The 20,036-nt window shown below is 43.8% G+C and overlaps 2 protein-coding genes across 8 annotated transcripts; both read left to right on the top strand.

Moving 5' to 3' along the window:
- Nucleotides 1-4,018: 4,018 nt before the first annotated feature.
- ccr9a (chemokine (C-C motif) receptor 9a) lies at nucleotides 4,019-6,989 on the top strand. Its single transcript, XM_010895368.3, has 3 exons — nucleotides 4,019-4,173; nucleotides 4,616-4,654; nucleotides 4,865-6,989. The coding sequence occupies exons 2-3, from the start codon at nucleotides 4,616-4,618 to the stop codon at nucleotides 5,921-5,923; spliced, it is 1,098 nt and encodes a 365-aa protein (XP_010893670.1). The 5' UTR covers nucleotides 4,019-4,173; the 3' UTR covers nucleotides 5,924-6,989.
- A 6,904-nt stretch (nucleotides 6,990-13,893) lies between these two features.
- LOC105025017 lies at nucleotides 13,894-19,946 on the top strand. Of its 7 annotated transcripts, none has more exons than XM_010895402.3 (7): nucleotides 13,894-13,962; nucleotides 15,022-15,173; nucleotides 15,690-15,784; nucleotides 15,890-15,918; nucleotides 16,489-16,560; nucleotides 16,784-16,845; nucleotides 18,530-19,946. In XM_010895402.3, exons 3-7 carry the CDS (start codon nucleotides 15,700-15,702, stop codon nucleotides 19,572-19,574), a joined length of 1,293 nt encoding a protein of 430 aa, XP_010893704.2. In that variant the 5' UTR covers nucleotides 13,894-13,962; nucleotides 15,022-15,173; nucleotides 15,690-15,699; the 3' UTR covers nucleotides 19,575-19,946. The 7 variants fall into 7 exon arrangements, with proteins under 7 accessions (XP_010893704.2, XP_010893722.2, XP_019899750.2 ...); XM_010895420.3 differs by lacking the exon at nucleotides 15,690-15,784 and adding an exon at nucleotides 16,318-16,394; XM_020044190.2 differs by having other exon boundaries at nucleotides 13,947-13,965.
- Nucleotides 19,947-20,036: the final 90 nt, after the last annotated feature.

Consider the following 20,036-nt stretch of genomic DNA (forward strand, 5'->3'; position numbering starts at 1 on the left):
AAATTGTCAATATGAAAAAGGTGGAAAAATGTAGACACAAACTACTGAAAGGTAGTGGATAAATATGAAAATATAGATAAATAAACAACTTCTAGTGTTTTGGTTTTAACTGTGTATTAAATGAGGATGATTGGGTCTATGGATATCTTAGATGAACTGCTGTTGCCTGACGTCAACTACTTTGATCAAACCTGTTATTTAACATACATGGAAGCTTTGGACAAACAAGTTACCCCCTCATCTGAGTAGTATCATCAGGACTACAGCTCCGCTACTCCACAAATATTGTAAGGTGCAAGAAAAACATCACCCAGCGGAAGGGCTTTGTGACAACAACGGCTGATAGTAAAGCTTTGAGATTGGCACACACCCTATCGACGCAATCGCTAACCACATCAGACTTGCACGTGTGTCATGCCCTCTGCGAACATAAACAGAGAAGTAAGGCGTGTCAAATCTAGCCCACTTCCTCCTTGATGCGTGCCCATCCTCATCTGTCTGTAAACAGAAGCCGGGTCAGGTCGCAATGGCGGGCTTGTTTACGCAGTTCAAGGTTTTTTTGACACTGGAACGACTTACACTTTAGAACTTCCTCATTTCCAATTGCATTCTTATTGCCGTGATGGATGTACCGCGAGGGGTCCTTTGCAGCCATCACCCATCAGACCATGGGCTCTCAGAGCCATTTCAAATATTGCCTTCTGTTTTTGGGTCGAAAAACTGTGTAGAGAGACGATGTCAAACCGGTTCCACGGAGGGTCTGCAGGTTTTCAGTCTCTCCTTGAGCTTGATTGATTAATTAGGACACTAATTAGTTAGGATCTCACCTCACTTGGTTGTTTGTCTCAATTGTGCACCCAATGAGAGGAAAACACTAAAACCAGCAGGCACTAAGCTCTCTGTGAAATTGGTTTGACAACTGTGGTGTAGAGGAAAAGCCTGACCTTTTTTTTGGAGGCTGCAGTTGTTGTTCAAGTTGACCAGGGGGAGATGGAAAGTAACGCCTGTGCTGTACAAAGAATGCTTGTTTTGTTTGTAGTTACATCAACCACAATTAGATGTGAATAACTGGTTACAAGTCTCAGTTCTCATTTGTTGATGTTCTACAGATAGTAGGACCACCAGCAAACTTTCAACCAACTATCTTTTGATAAGAAACTGCTTGCTAGGGTTAGAAGACGTTTAGGTTAAGGCTAGGATAAAGGTTAAGGTCAGGGTAAAGGTAAGGGTTAGTGGATTATTAGTTAAAATGTTACTGATAATCTGTAAATAATCTGTCTAGCTACAGAAACACTTTTGTGACTCTCCCAATATAGTGTTACCAAATATTCTTCTAACACATTTCCAGGACTTCGATTTTGACAGGTGACAATTGTGTCTGGAGACAATATTAGTGTGGGTTTTTCAGGTAAACCATATTTCCATGCCAATGCCAGCTTCCCATACCAGCTTGTGTCTGTGAGTCTACATGTTTAAGGTAGTTGTGGTGACAGAAATCCCCACACTGAATGGAAGACTTTTGGCCGGCCACCATGACAAAAACGGCTACTTTTGGCTAAGGGGTTAGGTTTACGGTTACATTTTAAGGTCAACATAAGATGTGTTAGGGATCAGAGATTTAGGGTTAAAGAGTTGGGGCTAGAATTGGCAGTAAGGTTACATTTTGGGGGTTACAGTTAAGGTTTAGGGTTTCATGGCTTTGCGGCATTACATTGTATTGATTGCAGAACATTTCTTATCGCATCTTGGCTTACGTTTCCGTCTCAATATTGCCAAATCAACTGTTCCAAACATAGTGACGTAATACTAGCGCAGAAATCAACAAACAAGTGGCCTTAACAAACATGTTTTGAATTAATAGCTTCCCCTTTTTGATCTATTGAATGTAGCTTTATTTTATAAATTTCACCATGATGTGTAATAACAGCATAACAGATGTGGCACGCACTGACTCACATACACATAAACATACATATTTTCATGACTTATCAGGGCTAAAAATGATTATACAAAAATGTAATTTCCCAAACCTCTAACCCTAATCTTAACCCTTATCCTAACCTCGACCTTTCCCTTTAACCTAACCCAAACTTTAATATCCTAACTTTTATGAACAAACATAACCCAAACCTGAACTTCTTACAATAAACCCTACTTTAACCTTAACCACAAAATCTAAACCTAACATTAACTCTAACCAAAAACTCTAAACCTAACATTAACCCTAACCACAAAATTTAAACCTAACATTAACTCTAACCAAAAACTCTAAACCTAACATTAACCCTAACCAAAAAAATCTAAACCTTACATTAATCCTAACCACAAACTGTAAACCTAATGCAGGTTTTCAAGAATGTCAGGGCAAATCTTCAGTATTTTTTTGCCCTGAAAAGGGCAGGGAACACAAATCCACACGCGGGCCCATACACGCTTACTTCAAATTTTCTGTTCAGTTATGTATTTTTTGTGCCCATGTCTGCGTTTTTCAATATGTCTTGGCTCAAATTATGTAATTTTCTTGATATGAGAGACGGGTAAAATATATCGCCGGTTGTTAACACACCGCAAAGCCTGTAAGGCGAGTCAGGGCAAGCAGTTCAGCGTCAACATCTCCTCAAACATCTGGGAGCATCCGGGGTGATCCAGTCAGACCCGACGGGAGATCTGACCCGAGACCAGATACCACCACGAGACACCTGGGAACGACTGTTCATAGTCTGCTATTTAGATTAGAAAACTGCATAAGGCAAATATTTTTTTCACACTGTAACAAGTGTCTTGCCCACGTCGTGACGTCTTCAGTATAGCTGGTTGTTAATGACTTGATTGCTACCCGATGTCAGGCCTGACTCCATGTCATGTTGAGAGCGAATGTATGGAAACGCCTCAAGCGATTCCCAACTTGACGGCAATCTGCTCGAGTGTATCGCTTTACTGACTCGCTCCGGTGTCTACCTGGCGCCTCAGCTCGTACCAAGACAGAGACAAGTAGAAACCTACATTCATTACCGGGGCCTGCATATCAGATATGGTACCAAACACGCAACGGAATTCCACCTCCGCCCCTGTTGAAGTTTTACGTTACCACTGTCTTTTCAGTCTCCGACTGGACAGCTCATTTCAAGCCGTGCAGTCTAAACCGGGACTGATTCAGACAAGGGAGGATTCTCTACTTAAATATGCTAATAAAAAGAAATGCTAACCGCAAGACCCCGTTGCTTGTTTGTTTGTTTGTTTGTTTGTGTGTGTGTGTGTGTGTGTGTGTGCACTGGTGTAGCATGGTGACGCCGGGCCCAGGTGTAAGATGTCCCCGAACCCTGAGGACAAAAGTTATGGAGCGACATGTGCTCACGTCAAGCCAGTCCTGACGTGGATCACGCTACCATCTGCCATCTGACTGTGATAACGGGATGGAAATACTAAATCATTTTATGAGCCAGGCCACACACGGACCCTCCACACATCGCCGGCCTGGGTGCTGCCAGAAGTCATCAGAGTCAAAGGTTTTCATTTACCAAATGCACCGAACAACACCGCGCCATTCTTCTGGGCGATGAAACTCTTGTGACATGACACCCAACATCTAAGCAGTAAGAATGTGGAGATATATAAAGCACAAATACAGCACGAATAAACATAACAATGTAAAATAAAAGTCTAAAACCCAACCATTTCCTTAACTGGCCCCTTAACAGGGGACAAAATTGTGTTCCTCATTAACACACACGGTAAAGCCACACTGGCCAGCCAAGGCTACAGAGTTTCACACATCTGCCGACACAGCTGCAGATATGTAAACGGTTGAGGTGTGACAGCAGAATACTGGTGATTACAGAAAAAACAAATGTATAATTTCCTGTGACTCATCAAGGTATGTGACTGATATCTGGAAGATGCTTAATCCGTTTTCATATATGCTGCGCTTTGGTGTTAGTAACTGGGCTGGAGTGAGTGGGGAGGGGCACATGTCACCTCATTACTGAATGATATCTCCCTACTGTTGCCTGATTGTGCGCACGTCATTAGTGGTTTAACTGAAACCTACAAAAGCGTTTACTGAGCAGGCAGTTGCCAGACAGTTCCTCAGAGTGTCTGGTGACAAGGAGGCAAACAACAAACATTTCAAATTTTGCCGCCTGATAGAAATCTTCACAATAGCAAAAAACAACAGTAAGTAAAACTTGCTAAATTCCATTTAAGTTGCAGTGTTCTCAGGTGAATCAATACTATTTAAGATTGTAGACTTGGAATTATCATGAGGTATGCATTTTATGCTGTTTAGTCTAATTTCTTATCTTTAAATATGATTAAGAAACAGATTTGCAACGAATAGCAGTTTGTTTTAATAACATTGAAACACTTATTAATCAATGTTTAGGAACCATTTTTCTGAAGGATGTGCAATTAAATTAGGGGAAAAGTGAGCACAGTTTTGGAATGTCTTGACCTAGAAGCATGTGGAAATTCATGTGAAAGGAGTAGGTGAAATATTTGCTAACAAATCTGTGAGAGGCATGAAAAGACGCTTCATATTACAGCAAGGTCTGTAAACAACCTTGACACACTACAAAATGTGATGATCTATTATTCTATACATTTTCTTCTCTTTTAGATGACATTTACAGATACTGCAGTGACTCAAATCTATGAGGTGAACATCTTTTTGTTACATAGATAAAGGACATCTGTTTTATAATTTTTGTAAATTGCCCATTACCGTGCATGTTTATTGATGTAAAATGATGTTTAGATATTATTACTCGTAAAAAATATTGAAATACACACGAAATACAATGTCGATGACCCTTTGTCTGGAGGTTCTGCATGTCTAAGAAACTGTGTTGTCCGGTTTTGCATACAGATGGACTATGACACCAACCTGACCCCTACGGCTAGCGAGGATTACCTGGACGATTACATGTGCGACAAATCAGTCGTCAGGGATTTCCGAAGCAACTATGAGCCGCCTTTCTATTGGACAATCGTGGTTCTGGGTGGCCTGGGCAACCTGACCGTGGTGTGGATTTACCTTCACTTCCGCCAGCGCCTCAAGACCATGACCGACATCTACCTGCTAAACCTGGCCATGGCCGACCTTTTCTTCCTGGGCACCCTGCCCTTCTGGGCTGTGGAGGCCAACCACGGCTGGAAGTTCGGCGTGGAGGTGTGCAAGGTCACCTCGGCCCTCTACAAAATCAACTTCTTCAGCAGTATGCTGCTGCTCACCTGCATCAGTGTCGACCGCTACGTGGCCATCGTCCAGACCACCGTGGCCCAGAACTTCAAGACGCAGCGGCTGAGCTGCAGCAAGGTGGTGTGTGCGTGCGTCTGGGCCCTGTCCGTGGCCCTGGCCGTGCCTGAGTTCATGTTTGCTAACGTGAAGAACCTGGAAGGCCAGAGCATCTGCACGAAGGTCTACTGGATGAACGAGGACAACAGCACCAAGATCTTGGTCATCGTGCTTCAGATCTGCGTGGGCTTCTGCCTGCCCATGCTGGTCATGGTGTTCTGCTACACCTGCATCATCCGCACCCTGCTCAAGACCCGCAGCTTCCAGAAGCACAAGGCGCTTCGTGTCATCCTCGTGGTGGTGGCTGTGTTTGTCCTCTCCCAGCTACCGCACAACAGCGTGCTGGTGATGGAGGCCACCCTGGCGGCCAACAGCAAAGGGGTGGACTGCAACGCGGAGAAGCGCTTCAACATGGTCGGCCAGTTGCTGAAGGGCCTGGCTTACATGCACGCCTGCCTGAACCCCTTCCTCTACGTGTTTGTGGGCGTGCGCTTCCGCAGGGACGTCATCAAGCTCCTCCACCTCTACTGCTGCTGGCCCGGCCAGGGGAAACTCGGCAAGTTGCCTGGAGGCCCTGGGCGCTCCTCGGTCATGTCCGACACAGACACCACGCAGGCGCTCTCGCTTTGAATGCGCGGTCACAGGAACACCTTTGCACCCTCTCCGCCAGTGCCTCAGAATGAAAGGCGTGCAGCACTAACCTTTTTTGCGAACAACACTCACATTGTATTCCATGAAGAAATGTCTTGCGACAAAAGAACAAAGCAAGCCAGTGTGGCGAACAGCTCTGCTGATAGAGGTGGTGCGTCGTGCAACAAAACGGCCACTCTTGCATTACCAAGACCGAAACAGGATGGAAGAAGTTCCTTCCTGAGAGACGTTGACAAAGTCGTCTTTGTTCATGGGTGCATTGCTAGGGATTTGTTGGTCGTGATGGGACTCTTGTTTGGCTAGTCCAAATACTTTCAGCTGGTGACCGACCATAAGGGATGGGTGTGTTTGACGATTACAACCGTCAGAAATATGGTAACTATTACAAACCTGATACTTGTCTGCCAATTGAGCCATGTCATTTTGTGCCTTTGTTGCTTTGTTCAGCAAAGCACTGAGATGGGACAAAACCCTTTTATATGCAAATATATACTGTGACAGCAATGCCGTTATTAAAATATTTGAATTCATTTTATACTTCTCCAAGTTTGTTATCAGTTTGTAAACCACATTAAAGTGTGTATCTACTGTGTTTATGCCGGAAAAGGTGTATAGTGCTGCATAGCCTTTGAATGAACCATCTCCTATGCTCTAAAGTGAATTGTCAGTGGTGACAATCTTTGCTGCTAATCTCCTCATTGCCGCAAGCAGAGTAAGCCTACATTATTTCTATGTTTATTTCATGTTATGTAGGGGATGACATCCATAGATGTCATCCCCAATTCATGTTCATGTCATCATCACCGATCAACTGCATTAAAGCTTTTTGACTGTGGCAGTGACAGGAGACATATTTCTGTCCCCAAGACTGAAGTTCCACTGACCCCTTGCCTTTATCTTGTTCGTTATTGCCATTTTTAGGTATCACCGTGAGTTTGAAAAGGTGTCGTGAATAAAAAGTTGTATTCTATAAGACAGAGATTTCCTTGTTCAGAATTATGAAAATGACATCATAACGATTGTAAATAAACCTGAGTCTCTTCAATTTGTTGGTGTCTTTTATTTAATGAAGTTTTTGTGAATTTACAAATATCTTATTAATGTTCACTAAGAAAGAAAATCCCTCACAAATATAATGGAAAATGTTACAACACGGAGATTCAAACTCGGAAGTCCCAGTGACACCCACTGTATCTATGTCAGGTATTTGTTCGGCTGAATTATGGAACGTACTGCTCAGGGCTTTATGTCAGGATGGCGCTTGAGACTTCATTACGTGGCTGCTCACTGACTCCATCTAGTGATCCAACCGGAAAACAGCAGCCGGGTATCCCAACATGATTCCATGTGCGTTTAACATTTACGTAGTTCAGCAGACACAATGAAACCAGAATGACTGTGGGATTTGAACACACAACACTGGCGCCCTGTTCTTCACAAGGGACCACCAAGCCATCCAGGGACCCCCAGCAATTCCAAGTACTTGATGTATTCCAGAGAAAGCAAACCTGATTGGGTTTGTCAGCTAATCATCAATCCGGGGGGTCCCTGAGGATGATCAAAGACCTAAGAGGTAGAGGTGATCATTTTTCATGTTTTCACCCCCTGTTTTATGCACCTGGATGTTGTGGGGTTATACAACCCAGTTTCCAAAAAAGTTGCAATGATGTCCAAATCATTTATTCCTATATTTAATTGAAAATAGTACAAAGATATATAAAATATTGAAACTGAAAAATGTTATTGTTTTTTGGCAAAATCACTTTTCAAAGAAATTGGGACAGGGGCATGTCCACATTTTCCACTGGGTTGCATCACCTCTTTTTTTAAGAACACTCTGTAAGCTTTTGGGAACTGAGGAGACCAATTGCTGTAGTTTTTAAAGTGAAAGGTATTCCCATTCTTGCTTGACATAGGATTTCAATGGATGACAGGTCTGGACTGCAGGCAGTCCAGTTTAGCACACTGATTATTTTACTACAGAGCCATGCTCTTGTAAAACATACAGAATATGGTTTGGCATTATCTTGCTGAAATAAGCAAGGCCTTCCCTGAAAAATATGTCACCTGGATGGCAGCATATGTTCCTCGAAAACCTAAATATATTTTTCAGTATTAATGGTGCCTTCACAGATGTCCATAACATTACAGATGCTGGCTTCTGAACTGTGCTCTGATAACAAGCCGGATGGTCCCTCTCCACTTTAGTCTGGAGGACGCAGCGTCCATGATTCCCAAAACAAATTTCTTGAATTAGCACGGGCCCAGAGAAGGCGGCTACATTTCTGGATCTTGTTATATATGGTTTCTTCTATGCATGGTAGAGTTTTAACTTGCATTTCTGGATGCAGCAACGTCCTGTGTTCACAGACAATGGATTTCGGAAGTGTTCCTGAGCCCAAGCAGTGATGTCAATTACAGAATTGTGTCTGGTTTTAATGCAGTGCCGCCTGAGGCCTGAAGATCACGACCATCCAAGATTGTTTTTCGGCCTCGTCCCTTACAGAAAAGGCCGAAAACCAATACAGAGATACACATACTGAGATTCCTCTGGATTTTTGATGATATTATGTCCTGTAGATGATGAGATCCCCAAACTCTTTGCAATTTTACCTCGAGAAACGTTATTCTTGAATTGTTGCACTATTTGCCTGCGCAGTCTTTCACAGAGTGGTGAACCTCTCCTCATCTTTACTTCTGAAGGACTCATCTTCTGGGGGATTGCACTTTTTATACCCATCATGTTCCTGACCAGCTTCCAATTAACCTAATTGAACCTAATTAACCTAAAAGTTCAACCAGGTCCTTTTTTAACATGACGCAACTTTTCCAGTGTTTATTTTGTCCCTGTCTTAGTCTTTTTGAAATGTGTTGCTGGCATCAAATTCTAAGTGGGCATAGAGTGTTTAAGAAACAATAACATTTCTCTGTTTCAACATTTGATATGTTGTTTTTGTAGTATTTTCGATTGAATACAGGGTTTAAATGGTTTGCACATCATTGCATTCTGTTTTTCTTTACATTTTACACAATGTCACACCTTTTTAGAGACAGGGTTGTAAAATGGGATTCATTATTAAATATCACATGAAATAATATTATGTGTTATTTATTTCTGATTCATTTTTCTGATGCACACATTATACTCCAATGATAGGATGAAAAGTAGGGATAACATAACTATCTCTAAATGAATAATACATAACTGACATGTCTTTAGGTTTATTTAGGTTTACATACCTAAATATGTTCAGGTGCATAATGTGGTTATAAAATCAGAATTAGTAATTATCTTTTGAAGATTTCCCAATTTTTAGATTGTTAGGCAAACCAACAGTTAGAAAATGAAACCTGCAATGTGGTATCTGAAATGTTGCTAGTGATAGAATATGGGCATGAAAAACTTAACACAGTGCATATGTGCTGACTTACTCAAAACAAAGTACAATAGATAGGATGTGGGGCTGGGCCCATTATTGATGAGTCCCACACACCCTACCCACACACTCTGTCCATACCTACTGAAAGGAGTTTTCCATGTGACTATGAATAGACTCATGGGTCGTAGGTTGGAACATGCCATGTGAGGTTAGGATATAGAATACATGTGTGTGATTGAAAGACAGCCAGATACTACAGTCAATCAATCAAATGTATTTATAAAGCCCTTTTTACATCAGCAGTTGTCACAAAGTGCTTTTACAGAAACACCCAACCTTAAACCCCAAGGAGCAAACAACAGTAGTGTTGAATTTCAGTGGCTAGGAAAAAGTTCCTAAGAAGGCCGAAATTTAGGAAGAAACCTAGAGAGGACCCAGGCTCAGAGGGGTGACCAGACCTCTTCTGGCTGTGCCGGGTGAGATATTAAGAGTCCAATTGGAATAATAAATAAATGCATGTGGGCTAAATCCAGAGTCTATTTAAATTTAGACTAGGTCAGAATCATGACCAGATGGACAAGGACTGGGACAGCAACGGGCCCCCCAAACCAGGTACTCAGCAGGTGTGGACCAGGACCTCATGTCCTCCTAAAGTTTAAAACGGGAGGAGACTGGGAAAATTCAGAAAATGCATTCCTCATATCAACAATGATTTTTAGTGGAGAAGGAGAACATAGTGGGGAAGGAGAACTGACCCAATCCCCCAGCACAATAATATAGCAGCGTAAGACCTTGGGACTGAGACACCCACCAACTGCAACTACAGGGGATGTGCTGGAGCATAAAAGACTGTGTTTAACTTTGTAATTATTGGAGAACTATGGAAGATCAACATCTTGGACTCAGACTGAATAAAGATTCTTCCCTGACTACCAGTTGCATTAACTTTGTTCATGGATAAAAAATTTACAAAATCTGACACTAGGTCAATCTGCCATTCTTTCCCTGTGCAAGGCAGTAAATGCTTTTTGTTCCCAGATTGATACTTTAAATGAGAATGTGTTTTCAAAATAAAAGTCATGATGCCCAACACCGACAATTCTCGCTATGTTCCCCAGCAGCCGGATCATATCAGCCTGGTTTTCTGACATGGACGGAGGATTAAGGCCGTTCTGGATTCAAAGTGGTCAGATGTTTCACTTGATGGGTGAACTGAAATAAAATTGAAAAGTGTAGGTTGCAAACCTGCTCAGGATAATACTGACCCTTCATGGTGAACGCACAATACACTGTATACTAGACATGAATCAAGAATAAATACACAGGAAACTAGACATGAATCAAGAATCCATACACAGGAAACTAGACATGAATCAAGAATCAATACACAGGAAAATAGACATGAATCAAGAATCCATACACAGGAAACTAGACATGAATCAAGAATCAATACACAGGAAAATAGACATGAATCAAGAATCCATACACAGGAAACTAGACATGAATCAAGAATCAATACACAGGAAACTAGACATGAATCAAGAATCCATACACAGGAAACTAGACATGAATCAAGAATCAATACACAGGAAACTAGACATGAATCAAGAATCTATACGTTCTCTTCTTTCTCTGAATTTTATATAGCCATGTCTGAAAACTCAACCATTTTGATCAAACCAACAGCCACGGCCCGCTTCATGTCTCGCACAGCAAAGCGGCTTGAGATGGACATGCAAAAAAACATTTAAAAAAACATCACGTTCTTCAAAATGACCAATTCATGGAGCAACATCCTCAAAACATTAAATATTAAAGAACATATCACTAAATCATGTTTCAGTAATACTTTTGGGATTTTAACATCTTTCTATCCTTTTAACTTTTCCTTTAACACACAAAAACATGACATTGCCACCATTGTCCATCCAGGACAGGTCAAATAAACCCTTTACTGAGCAGCTTTCCAGTGTCCCAAAACATAAGAACTGTGACATTTGTAATGGAAACAGCAGATTTCAGAAGAAATGTTCTGAAGGTATTGTTTAACCACTTGATGGGGCTAATTTTGTCTCTTAAATATTACTGCGAGAGGTTGTGTGGGGGGCATGACAATATTTGTTTTTAAATACATATTTTTGCTAATCCAGACACCTGTTCCCAGACACCTCTGACCATATTCGTAGAAGGCCTGGTGACATTGCCTTCGTTGCCAATTAAAAGATGCCAAGAACCTGGCAGCTCAAAAGCCATTGGCTCAATTGTCTGTATTTAGTTCAATAGCTTTTTGGTTATTTTTCCATTCCTTGAATATTGTATTTATCCATCCATCCATCTTCTTCTGCTTATCCGGGGCCGGGTCGCGGGGGCAGCAGTCTAAGCAGAGATGCCCAGACTTCCCTCTCCCCAGACACTTCCTCTAGCTCTTCCGGGGGGACACCGAGGCGTTCCCAGGCCAGCCAGGAGACATAGTCCCCCCAGCATGTCCTAGGTCTTCCCCGGGGTCTCCTCCCAGTGGGACGGGACCGGAACACCTTCCCAGGAAGGCGTTCCGGAGGCATCCGAAACAGATGCCCAAGCCACCTCAGTTGAACCCTCTCGATGTGGAGGAGCAGCGGCTCTACTCTGAGCTCCTCCTGGGTGACCGAGCTTCTCACCCTCTCTCTAAGGGATCGCCCAGCCACCCTGCGGAGAAAGCTCATTTCGGCCGCCTGTATCCGGGATCTTATCCTTTCGGTCATGACCCAAAGCTCATGACCATGGGTGAGAGTAGGAACGTAGATTGACCAGTAAATCGAGAGCTTCGCCTTGCGGCTCAGCTCTTTCTTCACCACGACAGACAGATACGATCAGCACTGCGCAGTCGGCCTGGAAAACATGAACATAACCACACTTTACGTGGTCCGCAATAGATGCGTGGTAGTGCCATTGGAAGGACAGTAGGGGGAGCTCTTTCCACTGGTCTCAACATGAAATCCCAGGACCCCCTCAGGCAGAGATTCAACCTGGGAACGGTCATTTCAACGGGACTGTGTGGCCACACAGAAAACAAATCATCAATACTAATGTCAGTACACGATCAGGAAACCTCTGACCACGGCTACAGTATGTGAATATGCCACAGCTTACCATGGCTAGGACTCTAATGCAGTGTGTCAGAGTTCTGGGCCTCTCACTGAAACCCTAAATCGACCCATGATCCTCCTGATGGGACATTTTGTTTTGTGGCTGGAATGTTCCGTAACACATCAAAGTAAAGATGCAACACGACTAAGATCTAAATGACACCCTAAAATACAGTGAATAATGGTCTAAATTGTCAGAAATAACACCTTATGGGGGTTCCTCACCTGAGAGGTACCAGTTATCGTGTTTTTGATGAAGTCCCTGTGACCGGGGGCATCAATGACAGTAATGTCTCAAACTTCCAGAGAGTGATGTCAATAGTGATGCCCCTTTCCCACTCTGCTTTCAGTTTGTCCATCACCCAGGCGTACTTGAAGGAACCTCTCCCAGACTGCAAAACCATGTGTGAAGGATTTATTGTCAAGATCCTATCTTGCAATTCTATTAATTTTGGAGAAGATGCTGGGTCAGGAGGGAGGAGAGGCTGGGTCAGGAGGGAGGAGAAGCTGGGTAAAGTGGGAGGAGAGGCTGGCTCAGGAGGGAGGAGAAGCTGGGTCAGGAGGGAGGAGAAGCTGGATCAGGAGGGAGGAGAAGCTGGGTTGCTGGGAGGAGAAGCTGGGTCAGGAGAGAGGAGAAGCTGGGTCAGTGCAAGGAGAAGCTGGGTCAGGAGGGAGGAGAAGCTGGGTTGCAGGGAGGAGAAGCTGGGTCAGGAGAGAGGAGAAGCTGGGTCAGGAGAGAGGAGAAATTGGGTCTGGAAATGGACAGTGTTTTCCCATGTAGTCAAAAAATGTGTTTGGTTGTGTGTCATATTAGATGTTCAGCTCTTGTGAAAAAGTCTCAAGTAGAGCCACACTGCTTTATAAAAAAAAACTGCGTGGCTCTCATGTCTTATTGAAATGAATAGTTACTTGTCTATTGTTTTGTGGCTGTCCCTGAAAAATATATGAAAGATGTCTGGGAGGGGCTGGGTACAATGGACATATTTACACATCATGTGGATTACTCCACACAGGGGGGGCGAAGGAACCCAAAGCAGATTTCCCAAGTTCTATCAAGACTGAAGAGATCTCCATTATAATCCATCCCTGAGGATGGTTTTGGTGATTCCTGTGTCTAAATTGAATCAGAGAGGTTATAAACAGAGGAGGGTCCTGCTAGATTGCTTTGTATATGAATAAAAATAGATGCAGCTGTCTTACAGGCAGAGAGGTCCATACCACATGTTCATACAAAGCACAGTGATGAGTCCTTTAACTGCCGAATTGGCAAAATATATATTTGTATATGTTACAGTGCTATCTTTTGCTCTGTGTCTGTATGTGGTGGTTGCAGGCCGATTGGCTTCCTGATCGCCGGTTGCAGCTGATTGGTTGGATTTCGGACTGATTGGAGAGCTGACATACGCCCGCTCGTCAGTGGTTGCAACTGGTTTAGCCTGCATATAAGCTCTGGAACCTCAGGAGGAAAGCCTGCTGCTGCTTTAGCTGATTGGTCTGTGGTGCTGTCTGTGAGGTAGTAGTACATTGGTGATTTAGTGCTTTGGTTGTGTGTTGTGGCAATTGTTTATGTTAAAACCTTTTTCATTTGTTTCCAGGGGGGAAGGGGAAAGCCATTGTGCTTTAGGCAAGAGGCCCTGGGGCATACACCTCCCGTAGCTTTACTCTGTCTAAAACCACTAGGTCAGACCTGGGGCATACACCCCCCGTAACTTTACTCTGTCTAAAACCACTAGGTCAGACCTGGGCAGACCACCCCCCTGTAGCTTTACTCTGTCTAAAACCACTAGGTCAGACCTGGGGCATACACCTCCCATAGCTTTACTCTGTCTAAAACCACTAGGTCAGACCTGGGCGGACCACCCCCTGTATTTTGGTTAGAGCACCGGCGCAAGAGGTGCTAGTCAGGTAAGTTCTCTGTTTGACAGGTAAGGTAGGATTAGAGGGTTTGGGTTTACTTTTATGTTCTTTGCTTTGGTTCCATCCAGCCCCTTTTCCCTAATTTACCGTTACATTAATTAAATAGTCCTGTGAACGGTAGTCCTGCCTCTGTCGTCCATACTCACACCCACGACCCCCTACCCATTCTGACAATTCCTAGGGTGCCTCACGTGTAGCGGGGTGTTGCGCTCTCTCCTCCGGGAGGCGTGCGTAACAGTATATAAAGAAACAATCATTACGACTGTCATGTTAGATGTTTTTTTGCTCTGGATAAGTGCATCTGCTCAGTCACTTAAAATGGCCAGATGTCACCCCAGTGGGCACATTCACTGGAGAGGCCATATTCACTCACATTGCTGCTAAGCCTGAGGGGCTGAAGCAACCTGCCCAAAAAAGAGGGGCCAGAGATAAAACAGGCTCTTATGGACAAGGCTGCCACGCCATCCGTCCCCCAAAACCGAAAACACCAGGGGCAGGGGCAGTGAGACGAAGGTGGCAGGCAAAGGGAAGAGAAACACTTTCTATTTTTTACTAGAAAAACTCTAGCAAAAGCAGATGTGAGAATTGCCTAACACGGATGTACATGTGAGGAGCGGTAAATCACGGAATACAAATGTATGCTGTGTATTTACAGGAAGGCAGGTGGGCTCGCTGCTGCTACACCTGTGTGGGGCCATATCAGGCGTGATTGTATGTTTCCACGGATATGCTTGACCCACATGATGTTCCCCATAGCGGCACCGAAGTGACATACTGACAGGGAACCTATTCAACCCGGCTTACAAGGTTTATTCATACTTTTTACAATATTTCAAGTGGAATTTTTCTGTACCATGTCACATAAAAAAAAAAAACAGGAAGGTAAAGATATCGTTCCCCGCGCAAGGTGCACTGCGTCCCTGGTAATTTAGCGTATTAGCAAAGGTAACCAGTAGGAAGTCCTCTTTAGGAAAGTTTCTACTCAAACTTTAACAAACAAAACGGAAGTGCTTTAGGTTATTTCAGGCGTTACCATGGTTTTAGTCACTGTTTCGGTTTCAAGGCATTTATGTGCTGGCCATTGCGCTGCCCGTCGACGAGTTTTAATTAACATATTAGAAAAGCTTGTAGCGTACGACGTTTTGGCACTACTGTTGCTCACTCTTGATGTAACGGTGTAAAAAATGATAGCTACCTGTTTGAGAAAAAGGTTTAAAGGCAAGATTGCAGAAGAGAGAAGTTTAGCCACGGGTGCGTGAATATGACTAGACAGTAGCTCTTGAAATGACAACATGCCAAATATTACTGACGTCTGGAATCCAGTTGACTTTCTATGGAATTTTCGAACGGAAAGAGGAGAAGCGTGAACATGTCATCTCCTGTCCGACATAATGTAGCGAAGACGCATCTTTCGACAGGTAGCCCCCTTGGTCCTTTTCCGAAATACTTATTTCCACACGAACTTTGCACCTGTCGTTGCCTGTCTTGGACAGACATGTTAATCAAATAACTCCTTTTTGTAGGATCCGGTCTATCTGGCCGAGTATACCAGGTGAGTAAACAGCCTGCCACTCACCAAATCATTTGTAATGTGATCTTGAACAGTTACATCTTTATTATGTTTATATCTTAAGCAAACTGCTAGCTAACAAATCTCGTCTAGTAGCCCAATACTCAATTTCATTTTAATAAATCTCACAAATGTTTGGATCAATCAAATGTGTAGGCATTGATCGAAACGTTGTGTGTGCTTATAATTGAACATGTGGGCAGTTATTTCCATTTTCTGTAAACTGATATGGAGAAAGAGAGACACTGTTATCCATAACATAAAATATTACTTTAGAAAGTTCACCCACCAGTGAGCTAATCGGGTAAAATGATCACGTGATTTAACTGGCAAACTCAATTATAACTCATTGGTGACCTTAAAACGTGTATCACATTTCAGACTGTTTTAAAGTGATTCTTTGTTGGACTATGCGCAGCAGTCTGATCACATCTAAATGCTGGTGTATCGTTGGTAAGGTAGGCGTAATGGAAAAGTAAGAACCAGAAGGGACTAAATCGACCAACTGTTAAGCTGTAAGAAAATAATGTATTAACTGTCTGCTCTCCACAGGATCTCTATATCTCGCAATTGATTCGTCATCTCGAGGACTTGGACTTATCAAGTAGCGTCAGAGCACAGAAGGTAATAACCGCCCCATTCCTTGATTACTGTAGCGCGTTCAGAAATATGTACGGTACATTTAATCTGTAAAAGCATTTTTTATTCATTCTACACAAACTCTTAAACTGGCTCTCTGTGACTGCTTAGAAAACGCGTTGTTTTCTTGTCTTTGTTGTCAAACTCTTCATAATGCCCGTGACTTTATATATGGATTTGGTAGTCATCCATTCATTTCTTCCCCTAGGCATTTCCATCAATTTCAAGAGTCCACCTCTCCTGCTGTAGCCCATCAGAGTCTACATCAGTGTAAGTAGATCAATTATTTTAAAGGCTGCGGCCTACTATACTTGGTGACAGCTGGTCTATTCACCGGCAGAATTAGATCTTCAGTGTGTTGGAATATTACCTTCCACACTTCTGGACCATGACAGATGGTTCATTACCAGTCACCCGTGTCGATGACAAAGGGATATTAAATAATGGGTCAGCCATTACTCGGATGAAGAAAAAATCTGTCAGAAACCTATGCCAGACAGTCTGACAGCGGTTGGCGTAATGTTTGTTCTGCAATCTGCAAACCCCCTTTTTTTTTTTATCGTTATCGTAATACATGGTCATTTTATTTTTTCTGTTTTTATTCCATAGATATAACAACATATTTTAATGAGGGTTTCCCATGAGCCGACCCTCGACTCTTGAATGGTTCAATCTGATGATGTAGATGTAAGTTTGAACGTATTCACAATGTTAGTGTTATTTCCAACCCCCCCACCCCCCAAAAAAAACCAACAGATCCAAATTCCAATACGAGGACAATAAATATTTAAGGCAGTTTCATGCTTTGTTAGACAGGAAAATGGGGGACCCCCACACTGCAGGAGTATGTATGCATTGGAGGCACCAGCCCTGCTACTGGACCACCCCAGGACACCCCAAATATCAGGCTACCTCACTCTAAAAGACATGTAAAAACCCTGATGCAATGGCTGTATGCCGACTCCTAAGAGTCCACGAAGATTGTATCTTGTAAAGGAATTTCACTTACAGGGCCAGATTAACTAAAGGAGACCATGTTTATGTCGATATATGGCGTTTAGATCTGATGTAAACACATCGCTAGCTTAGCATAATTGCCTGAGGTCCAAAGCTGTTGGAAAGCGGAAAGGATCCAAGTGACTTTGAAAGGGATTTCTTTTTTGGGTCTCCTTGGGGATGACAACGCCCTCATCCATGGGGCACGAGGGGTCACTGGATGGTTTGATGATTATGGAAATGTGAATCGTATGCTATGGCAGGGGTTCCAAAACCTTTTTGAGCCGGCGACCCCATTTCGATATCTAAAAATTATTGCGACCCCAACCATGTGAAGAAAAAATATGTAATCCGTCTATGGGAGTCATTTGTAAAACATTCTCCTAATTTTCAAATCAGATGACCCCACATGGGGTCGCGGACACTAGTTTGGGAACCTCCGTGCTATGGTCTTCACAGTCACCAGGTCTCAACCCAATTGAACACCTATGGTGCATTTTGGACCCATGTGTTAGACAGGGCTGTCCACCACCATAAAAACACAGAAAGTAGGAATATCTTTTGGAAGAACAGTGTTCCAGAGACTCATAGGATCTATCACCCCTCTGAGCCTGGGTCCTCTCTAGGTTTCTTCCCAAATTTCATCCTTCTTAGGGAGTTTTTCCTAGCCACTGAAATTCAACACTACTGTTGTTTGCTCCTTGGGGTTTAAGGTTGGGTGTTTTTGTAAAAGCACTTTGTGACAACTGCTGTTGTAAAAAGGGCTTTATAAATAAATGTGATTGATTGATATGCCAAGACCCTTTGAAGCTGTTCTGTCGAGACACCACGTTGGTTTTTCCTTTAAATTTGTCGCCACCATCCGTACATCTCACCGTGCCCCATTACAATATTAAAATGATCTGTCACTGCAATAATTGGCTGCTTACCACATTTCTACGCCCCCTGTTTCCATCAGCCAGTGTCAGCAACAGAGAGCCACGTTCAGGATGATCCACCGCCATCCAACAGTCAGCGTCCATCATGTCAACAACACGCTACGGAGCTCCACCGAACCCCCCCGCGGCAGGGCCCTGGACGGTAGCTCCAGGGAGCCTCAGCTGAGGGTCACTCCCGTCCAGGTGGCGCGCGTCAGCCCCGGGGACACGAGACGGGGTGGCAAAAAAAGAATGGCGAAGACATTGTGCCGCGGGGGCTCGGTCGGCGACGGGGTGCGGCGGTCCGCCGGGCTCAAGCCAAATGATCGAGGCACGCGGGCCGATTTCAACACCGACGACAGCGATCTGTCCGATCAAGAGAAAGGGGGCGCCGAGGTCCACGGTTGGGCCACGCCTGCAGCCGAGCTCCGGTTGAGGCCCGACCCTTTCGGGTCAGACTCGGACGTCAGTGTACCCGTGTTGCCGGACGCTGAATTTCAGTACGAAGAGGTGCTCCCCGCACCTCTGAATGGGCTGGATCTGACCCGAGGTCTGCCCAGCGCGGCCGAATGGGAGGGCGAGCCTTCGCTGGCTGCCATCGTAAACCGACTGTCTGAGATGGCGGCGCTCCAAGCGGCCACGGTGCAGCAAGAGCTGACCAGAACGGCCCGGTGTCGGCTGGTCACGAATGCCAGCTTTACCAGGAGCAGTCCTCGCTTGAGGAAAGCTGATTTCCCAGAATTCAAATCGGAATCTGCGCCAACCAGCAGGTATGGTACAGTGGTGTCCAGTTTGATGAAACTGAGCCTGACGCGTGACCTGTGCACTAGGCGGAGTGGACAGGCTTGTGCTCTTTACAAACAGAATCGTGCCAGAGTCTTTAAACGGTCCTGTTCGAGCCCAACCAAACCAAACAGCACAGAGGCCCGGGGCCAGGCCCGGGGCGGCGGATCAGCACCAAAATCTAGAGCTGGCAACAAAGACAGAAAAATCAAAGCTAACAGGAAAGGCACATTTTGTTCCCACCGAGAGCCACCATCAAACTCAGCGAAGAAAACCAAATCCAGTGACTTGGGAAAGGCTTAAAGATTGTAGACCCAGGGATAACTCAGATTATGCGCCTAGAAAGACCTGCCTTTACCCTTACAGGGACTGGGAATTATGGAACACAGCACTCTTCCAAAAGGAGCTTATTTCAGAGTAGAATATGACAACCAACAAAACATTGTCAGTCAATAAATATACAAAATAATGTTGTTACCTAAACCTTTTGGTGAATAACAGTCAGAAAATGTAATATACATCCGGTATGCTGTAAGCTAGTTGACTAGCGGAAAGTAGCATGACTTATATTTTGTACAGGGATAAAAGTAGAACTTATATTTTATAATTGAAATGTCATGGTTGTTCATCAAGCCAGTCGTCGTATGAACAAGCTGTACATGAACGTCACATTTATCATAATGGCAACTCCATTATGTTGGCTTTGACAGAGTCCAAGTAAACTGGCACCAAATATCCCTATTGGCCATCAGATAAGCACAGACT

Source organism: Esox lucius, chromosome 3, assembly GCF_011004845.1.
Source record: "Esox lucius isolate fEsoLuc1 chromosome 3, fEsoLuc1.pri, whole genome shotgun sequence".
Lineage (NCBI taxonomy): Eukaryota > Metazoa > Chordata > Actinopteri > Esociformes > Esocidae > Esox > Esox lucius.

Bases quoted from the DNA above. Each gene is read 5' to 3' on its own strand.
- ccr9a (XM_010895368.3), top strand. From the start codon at position 4,616: ATGACATTTACAGATACTGCAGTGACTCAAATCTATGAG. The intron at 4,655-4,864 runs GTGAACATCTTT...TTTTGCATACAG, and splicing joins CAGTGACTCAAATCTATGAG to ATGGACTATGACACCAACCT.
- LOC105025017 (XM_010895402.3), top strand. From the start codon at position 15,700: ATGGAATTTTCGAACGGAAAGAGGAGAAGCGTGAACATGTCATCTCCT. The intron at 15,785-15,889 runs GTAGCCCCCTTG...TCCTTTTTGTAG, and splicing joins GAAGACGCATCTTTCGACAG to GATCCGGTCTATCTGGCCGA. The intron at 16,561-16,783 runs GTAATAACCGCC...TTCTTCCCCTAG, and splicing joins GTAGCGTCAGAGCACAGAAG to GCATTTCCATCAATTTCAAG.